At 32.3% G+C, this 9452-nt stretch overlaps 1 protein-coding gene across 1 annotated transcript; it reads left to right on the forward strand.

Moving 5' to 3' along the window:
• Positions 1-28: 28 nt before the first annotated feature.
• Positions 29-5430, forward strand: LOC131844337 (lipopolysaccharide-induced tumor necrosis factor-alpha factor homolog). The gene is made up of 5 exons (XM_059193196.1): positions 29-198; positions 2575-2638; positions 3143-3211; positions 4531-4661; positions 5222-5430. The coding sequence occupies exons 2-5, from the start codon at positions 2588-2590 to the stop codon at positions 5316-5318; spliced, it is 348 nt and encodes a 115-aa protein (XP_059049179.1). The 5' UTR covers positions 29-198; positions 2575-2587; the 3' UTR covers positions 5319-5430.
• The last annotated feature ends 4022 nt before the right edge of the window (positions 5431-9452 follow it).

Here is a 9452-nt window from a genome sequence, read left to right on the forward strand (position 1 = left end):
TCGAGATTCCCCTCCCATATCCGATGTTTCCCCGCTGCTATAAGTATAACACAATATTTTATTCCATGCTCGGCGGTTGACCTTGCAATACGAGTACGTCGATTTCTACTTTAACTAGGTATATTGTGAGTGTAAAACAAGCGATTTTATCGCGGCGTTTGTTTTGAGTGCCTTTAAATTCTTTCTTCTTCGCAACAGGTAAGCTATATATGTTGGTGTATTTTATTTACATTTAAGTTTCTAGGAATGTATAAAGTCGGGTGTTGCCTAAATAATATTAATAGACGTTAGATACCTGGAATAGTATTACCAAGTATTGTGTTTTTCCAATGCGGATACGTTTTTTGTAGCTTACCTGTCTACAATTTGAGACATATATTATTGTGCCATTCATATTAAGCTTACATATATATCTCTGGCATACATTTTTTTAAACGGCTGATTGTGGAATAGTACACTCGCCTGCGCTAATGGTTTATGCTGGCGGGGCCAAAGAGGAGGAGGATAAGATGAGCATGAGGTCAGGCCCATCGTAACAAATTCACCAGGAATTTGTCACGTTGGTTTCTATGGGAAACCGCGTGGAGGTCAACCTCAAAAAACTCAAGTATTTAAAAAAATACGGGAAACTTTCTATCTCGAACAAAGAAACAGTACTTTTTGTTATGTTTTTGGTTTTACTTAATTAGACTTAAAATTATAGGTACATATTTATTTTATAAATAAACATATAATTTTAAAAATATCAGCAGTTCGATTTTATTGTATCAACAGAATTTAATTATATATTGAAATTTACGTAAGAAATATGGGACGTCCCGTGAAATAAGAGACGTCTGGCAACGTTACATGTGAGACGTATCAGCAAAATTACAATGTGCATGGACGAACAAATCATATTTCGGTACATTATAAACAAAAGTCAAGCAGGAAACTGCATTTTTATTTTCAACTAGCTGTTCCCGCGACTTCGTCCGCGTGGAATTTAACTTTCAGTTTCTAAAATAAAAGTAACCTAAGTTACTCCCTATTATATCAGCTACCTGCCAATAAAAGTCCCGTCAAAATCGGTCCAGCTCTTTCTGAGATTAGCCGGAACAAACAGACAGACAGACAAAAAATCTTATTTTTGTGTATGTACGGTACATTTTCTATTCATATATTATAAAACGGTAAACTCAATATTCCAAACAGACATTTCAATTTTATTTATATGTATAGATATACAATTCGGGTTTGTATAGGTGATTCTTTGCTACTGAATTAAAGGATCTACATAGGTATAGGTACTTTAACAGCTTTTTTAAATCCCTCACTGAAAGTGGAAAAATTACTCTCTACTTTACCATACGTAGGTACCTAATTGTTATGTAGTCAATGTTGTTTTAATATAATGTAAGTGGGCAAAAAAAAAAAATTAAAGTTCATTTTTGAATAAACTTTCTTATGAACACAATGAAATGACATTATTGTTTTTATATTCGTGGATATCAAATACATATTTAATACTTAATTGGAACTTGTAAATACCAGAAAATGTTATAAACCCAAACCATAATAGTAATCTTAGACATGTGAAGTATCTAACATTATAACCTTATCCATTATTATTGTACGAACCTCACTACAAACTGTTATGTTTCTACACATTTAAATAGATTCAATAATTAACATAAAATTAGAAACGAGTTTAAATTATTTATATGATCGGAGTTAAGATGTGTGTATATATAGGTATAGTGTAGGTATGTGCAATATGCATATATAATTATAGTTTAGCAGCAACAGGCCCGGACTTCACACGAGTAGGTAGAGGAAACATATGTACATTTTTCTATAGCTACAGCGAATCCAGCGTATAGGCAAGCGAGTTCGTAATCCCGTCATATAGGTATTTTTTGTTATATCTCAAACGGTTTGTACAGCGTTTGCGATGAATACTCCCAGATGGCTATCGTAATAATTCTAACCAAATCATATGGCGCCGCATCACAAAAAATCAATTTATGTATTTCATTTTTCAAATATTTGACATAATTTTAAAGATTCTCGTTACATGATTGATTAACTTTTGTAGCAGAGAAAAATATCTCTTAGAATGGTGTCGTAAAAGATAGATATAATCTGTACTTAAATAGAACAACTCAGATGTATGTAATAACTAACAGTTATTATTTTAAACACGATAAACTGCTTTGGTGTATATGACCTCTCATTATAAGCAAGATCACCAATTGTTTTGTATGCAACTAGGGACTGATGATTGAAGACAAAAAGAAAATTAGTTTAGTAGTTTTTGTGATTATCGTGAACAGAAAGAAAGACGCGGGACACTTTGAGCTTATACACAATACGGTTAGATATAGACAGAGATATAGGTACATATATAAACTTTGATTATTCTATTAGTATTATAAGTTTGTTGTATGTATGTCACGTATCTCGCAAAAACTACGCCAGCATGTTTTCATGTATTGCTAGAGTTCTAACTTAAAATAGGTATATGGTGCTATTTGCAGCAGGAAAATATCTGTTCAACATAATTATGATTTAGATGTTTTTTTTTTTTCAAAGGAAAAGTAAAGAAATGGATGACAACGCGGTACCCTTATATCCTCAAGTATATCCTTCAGCTCAGGTAAATAATTTATTGTTTACTACGACGTACTGAGGGAGACATTTTGTACTTCTGTCTCACCTATTTCAATCTTTTAAAAAATTGCTTTACTAGGTATAAATATAAGTAGTGATAGATTGTATTTTTATTTTGTCAGCAAACAGAAATTTTAAGTAACATACACATTTAATTAATTAATTACAATAAATAATGTAGTTTTAATTTGTTATTGGAAAGGTGTTTTAGTATACAGCGTTAAGTCCATATACCTACATCATATACAGTCTCATATACATCACACGAGCTTGTACATTAGTTTGTAGTTAACATACTTCCTTGTTTTATTGTTATTATTCTTATTGTTTTATCATATGTGTGATTTCACCTAATTGATGAATCCTACCAACTGCTTCAGTTCGAGAGAAAATATATGTATCTATATATTGGTTGTTAATTGGTTGCATAGTTTTTCAATGTATTATTTTGAAATATTAGGTAATAAGTCAATCATATTTTATTACTTAGATTACAAAGAAGATGGATAATTCTGCTCCTGTTTTATTGACAAGCCAACCTTCTCCTAACCCACTACCGGTAAGCACAAACACCTTTTGTACTACAATATAATCATGTAATCTGTCATCTAACCGAGCCAAAGTGTTGTTGTCTGAACTTATTATTTTTTTACATAATTGAAATGGCAAACATGCTGACGGTCCTACTAATGGTCACCGTCGCCTATATACATGAACAGCACGAAGGAAATCAGGTTATCATGTGACCCTACCCAACTGATCTATGTAATGCCTTTTATCCTATCATTTTACTGCCCCACCCTTCAATTGAAACACATCTTAAGCGTACAAAGCAAGCTGCTTGTCGGCTGAAATAGGTGAGACTGAAGTACTCACGCATATGTCTTTTTACAAAGAGTACCTTGGTAATTACTCTACTCTCTCTCTCTTGATGTATGGAATCTATGGAATTCCTGGAACTCTACATGGGAAAATGGATAACATGATTTTTTCAAATTAATGCCTCAAACAAAATTTGACTGCCCGTGGTATTTACTAATATTAGATAATGGTTATAGAGAATATATTTTATCGATTTAGATATTATTTTGCGGTAGTCCAATATAGCCCAAGAGCCCACGACGGCCAGACATACGTCTTATTAGTAAACGTGAAAGTTCTTGTATGTGTGTCCCCAACACAGGTAAGAACGATCCCCAAACATGAATCCTGGACCGTGGTTCCTTTGGGAGGTAACAGGTAACAAAGGTGTAAAAATTTTCATATCAATGTTACGAGCAATATATAAAAAAAGTTAGTTTCATAAACTAACGAATTTGGTATGAAATTGTATACACCGTTGTTATCTAATATACGGTTTCAATGAGTCTGGTAGGATGAAGAACCAAGAAAATTGTCTGGCAATTTAGGAAACTCAGTTTAATAGTTCTCTCAATAATATATATAAAATTCAGCTTTATTAAAATAACGTAAGTTTATTTATAAAATAGTATAGTTTAGGGGGGTCCGGCGGGGGGTTTGAACCACACTAAGTGTCTGGCAATGAGCAGCGCAAATTATAATAATGCTACGAACAATATATAAAAATATGGAGTTTCTTAAAATAACGAATTTGATATGAAATTTTTTACACCTTTGTTACCTGTTACCTGCCAAAGGAACCATGATCCAGGTTTCATGTTTGGGGATCGTTCTTACCTGTATTGGGGACACACATACAAGAACTTTCACGTTTACTAATAAGACGTATATCTGGCCGTCGTGGGCTCTTGCTCTAATACGCTTCTGAAGGAATTTATATTATTTTTATTGTTACTTCCTAACTATATATTTCATTGGCAAACTGCACAATCCTATTCATGTTTCATATAATTCAAGGTGCCGACTTTAGTGGGACCTGACAACAGCTATACTGTGTGTCAATTCTGCCACGCGTCAATAAAAACCTCAGTGAGGTACACTGTCACTACGCGTACTCATATATCTGCTGCCCTCTGCTGTATTGCATGGTAAGTTGGGAATTTTTTTATAATACTTTTAACAGCGGAAGAATGCTTACTTATCATTGTGAAGGACTAGAAGTATAGTTTTCAGATTAAGTAAGCTGCTCTAACATATAGTAACTAATATTTTATGTACTTACTTGTTTTTACTTAGACAATAAAACCAGTGTAACAGAGACAACCTTCCCGGAAATAGAACGACGCTTTTGCAGGCTTTATGCATTTGGATGGATAGTTATAATTCTAAGTGTCTATATTTTCGTTATTCGTTAGTAAGCCAGGTACTAAATCACTTTAATAGACAAAATGGAATAAAAATATATTTTTTCACTAGTAAACTTATGAAAGTTTTTGAAATTATTGTCTATTTTTAATATTGTTTCCTGGTGAAAGTGATTTGGTTCCATGAGTATAGATACCTATTTTATTTGGTTTTCGCCTCAATATACCTTTTACTCGTAACCATGTAGGTATACTTCTTTCTTTGGGTCACTAAGCATTGGATCCCATTTTCTTCAAGGCCTAACATAAAATTTTATATATTAATCTTTGGTTTTGTTTTACAGCTGCTGTTGTTGCATACCGTATTTATCTGAATCGGCGAAAAATACTGATCACTATTGTCCTAATTGCCACAAATATCTCGGCACGTACGAGAAGTAAATATTCGCTAGAACGAATCTATTATAATGCATTACACGAATTACTTTGTATTATTTGATTAAAATAATAAAATTATTTTTAATGTGTAAGTATGTAAGTTGATACATATTGACCATATACTTTGGTGTTCCAATAATGTTTTTAAATTTAATTATTATGCCCTTGCATATTCGCAATTTGTCGTTGTATGATCTACTTGTACACATAAGTTGATTCAATTATTATTTAGAAGTCCATTGTATCTATAGCTTCAGCAATACACTATTGTGGCAGCATATATGTGTACAATTTGATAATACAACTGATGCAGGATTGCCAAAGCCTCCTACGAAGATACCAAGAACAAGAATCTACATATTATACTATATTTACTTACTTTGGCTCCCTACCCGCCATTGTACCTAATTTGACAGATTTTAGGTAGGTAAAATTTCGCATAAACTTGTACGAGGATGTAAAGGTCCTTGTACTGGAGGCCAAAAACCTCGTACCTACTGGTATCAGTATCCCTAGTACGATTGGCATACCTGAACTAATGTAACTCTGTTTGTATGGAGGTATCTGAAATTCTCAAAGGCCATATAATTTAGAATGTTTTAATTAAGCGATTATATCTTTTAAGTTTCAAGCTCGTCTTAGCAACAGACTTAAATACTAAAATCTACCTGGTAATTACGAAGATTTTATTTACTAGATATAACAAGCACAACGCCTACAAGTGGATGTTGGATGATTGAACAATAACCGAGTGATTATTGCCGGTTGAAAAATTGGTGGTAGCGCTAATGGGGATATTCGTTATTTTTAGACTCAAGTTTTTCCCTGTTTTTTTTTGCCTCCAGCATAAATGAAGACGACTATACCAATAATATATATGTAATACAAAATATTGCTATATCTATTAATGATAGAAATAAGTCAACTATCTAAAATTGACAAAGAATAATTTGCTTAGGTAATACTATTTTAAATGTTTGTTTTTATGCCCATTCGTGCCTGAATCTACCTTATTATGAAGTGCATGTGTTATTTTTGTGTAAAATCTACAATTAACATATCAATATAATATATAATTACGAACCTATATGTTAAGAAATTATACATTATATTTGTAATAATACAAACAGGTAATATAATTAATACATATAATAATCATGTGCCATTTAAACCTGTTAAGTATTTTACCTCAATTATCGACTGAAGTTCAAATTTATGCATTTATTTTTTGTTAATATGTACCTAAGGTACAAGTAGCGTCTCCTCAGGTATCTTGACTTTCATGACTATATATCTAGTATATTTCTATTTCTAGATAAGTATATCAATGTTAATCCGATATTAAAATAGTTTATAAACATAAAATATATTGTTTTGTTACTTATAGATATTAAGATTTACAGAAACTAATTTTTTTATCTATCTACATTGACATTCTCTCTTGACTGTATTTTTCTATATTACTAAAATAAAATAAAGCAATTTAACTACCTTATAGTATTCATTTAATGCCTATTAACTAAGTTAATTATATTAGAATCAAATATTGAACTTCCATATTTTTTGGAAAAAAAATCACGCAACAATACCTTATGATAAAATTTACACGGAAGTAAACCTCATTGCAAAGTGAATAATGAAAATCGGTAGTCAAAAAATAATTTAATTGAAATTCACATTCATGCTACTGAAGTAGGTAGGTATAGGTACAATTTCATATAGATATATGAGATTTGATATCGCAAAACGAATGTTAATTTTTTTTATTTATCTGTTACCTGCAACACAACACCAAACTATGGACTATAAAGTTTGATTATAACCATTAGAATAGAATAGAAATCATTTATTCAAAAAAACTTATATTGAAGCACTTTTGAATAGTCATTACATTTTTTTAATCTACCGCTCATTCGGAAAGCTGTCTCATCGCAAGAAACTTGCTTGTTGCTCTTTTAAATCTTTTTATTATTACTTTACATTGTTAAGTTTAACTGTGTGAATACAAACCACCAATTAGCACTAATTCAATTAAATACTCAAATAGAAAAAAATATTGAATACATAACTAATTGGTTAAACAATTAATAAGAGGAAATCTGTCATAGTGATTAGAGCAGACCAGTCCCTACAAGCAGCACCCGTTCACGAGTATGACGGATGAACCAGCCATCACTGCGCTCGACCATATTTTAGGGAGCCCAATGACCCGGCCCACCACGCCGCCACAAGTCTGGACTTTTTGTGAGCATGACTACTCAAAACACTTGACCACGTCAAAGCTACTTACAATTGCCATCTGATAGTTATAGTATTCACATTTTACATAAGAATGCATGCGGCAATCAATACAAAAACCACTACGCTTTCATATTTCTAAAATAATTAAATCAAGAAAAAAAAACTGTATCATTAATAAAATTTACTATTTCGTCATTAAGCAATAATTGTGTTTTTATTAGTCTTACATTAGGAAGTGTAACTTTTATACACTTTGTTTTGCTGGAATTTAATAATAGGTTATTTATTACATGTAAACCAATTTTATATAGCAGACATAGTATAATTTACATCGTCTAATTGATTACTTTGACGTCCAATTTTAAACACTAACGAAATTACATCCGCAAACAGCACTATATCTGTAATTTTCTCTACCATACAGGGAAGGTCATTTATGTAAATTAAAAAGAGAAAGGGGCCTAAGATTGACCCTTGTGGAACGCCCATCTTAATATTAGCTCCCTTAGATTTTACACCGTCAATATCTACAGTTTGGACCCTATCCTCTAAATAAGTTTTCATTAATTTTAGATCATTATCTCTTATACCATAATGTTCGAGCTTGTACAAAAGCGTTTTATGATCCACGCAATCAAATGCCTTTGATAGGTCACAAAAAACTCCGAGTGCATCCTGTGACTTCTCCCATGATTCGAAAATATGTGTTATTAGCGCTACACCTGCGTCAGTGGTAGACTTGCCGGCGGTGAAACCATATTGCTGACTGTGAAACAGTCCGTTATCCCTGAAATGTTGTAATATTTGATTTAACATTATCTTTTCAAACACCTTACTTAGAACTGACAAAATAGATGTAGGTCTATAGTTCCCTGGCTTAAATTTATCTCCTGTTTTAAATAATGGGATTAATTTGCTAAATTTCATTAATTGTGGAAAAACGCCATTGTCAATACATTTATTAAAAATAGTGTAATGGCAAATCCAATTTATTTTTAATCGCGCTTTTGTATTTATTAATATTGTAAACATTTATTTGTCTTTTTGATTTTTTATTATTTTTGACTTTTTCCAACTATAGTAGAGTAGCATATTATTTTTTTCATAACGACAATAGCTTCGATAAATGTCTTTTTGATTTTTTATTATTGTCGACTTTATTGATTTGAGTGCTAAACTTAACAACTTGACCACAGTGGTCTGAAGGAAGTTTATTTATTATGATTTTTTCTGTATACTCGCAGTTAGAAAAAACATTGTCAAGACAAGTAGCAGACGTGGCAGTTACACGAGTGGGTTCATGAAAGACATGACTTAAATCAAACGACTGAAATAAACTAATAATTTTTGTACATGTGGGTGTGTTACAAAAAATATCAACGTTAAAATCTCCACATACAATATTTTTTTTAATACTATTAAATACCCCTCCGATCGATCCCCCGTCCAATTCAAACGGGGATCGAAATTACGACGGTCTGAGCCGAGGTTCGAACCCCTAGTGGTGCCCTCAGACTAAAGTCGTATTCGTAGGGCAGGAGTTGGCCTTCAGCCGCTCCATAAGTCCTTCCGCGGGTTTGGAGTGCCATCTGCACTCGCCCCATAACGTCCGGTGAAGCTGTAGAGGCCAGCTACAGCCAACAGCAATAGAGTAGTCCGAAAAAAAAAACTTAGATACTTTTTTAATATATCCTCCATCACCTATTCAAAAACATTGTAATCACTATTAGGAGGCCTGTACACACATATAAGGATATAATTTTCTAGTTCTATACAACACTCAATAGAAAGTCTAACAATGTCAGCAAGTTCCTTTACTTTAATATTATTTCTTGCAATTATGATAGACCCACCTCTGTTAACTGACTTTCTATTGAAGCAGCTGACAACGTTATA

This window comes from Achroia grisella, unplaced genomic scaffold (genome assembly GCF_030625045.1).
Source record: "Achroia grisella isolate CSIRO2021 unplaced genomic scaffold, CSIRO_AGI_Agris_v1 utg402, whole genome shotgun sequence".
Lineage (NCBI taxonomy): Eukaryota > Metazoa > Arthropoda > Insecta > Lepidoptera > Pyralidae > Achroia > Achroia grisella.

What these genes read in the sequence shown, in the direction of transcription:
- LOC131844337 (XM_059193196.1), top strand. Translation starts at nt 2,588, where the DNA reads ATGGATGACAACGCGGTACCCTTATATCCTCAAGTATATCCTTCAGCT. An exon ending in AAGTATATCCTTCAGCTCAG is followed by an intron (nt 2,639 to 3,142) that starts GTAAATAATTTA and finishes TTTATTACTTAG; the next exon opens with ATTACAAAGAAGATGGATAA. An exon ending in CTTCTCCTAACCCACTACCG is followed by an intron (nt 3,212 to 4,530) that starts GTAAGCACAAAC and finishes ATATAATTCAAG; the next exon opens with GTGCCGACTTTAGTGGGACC.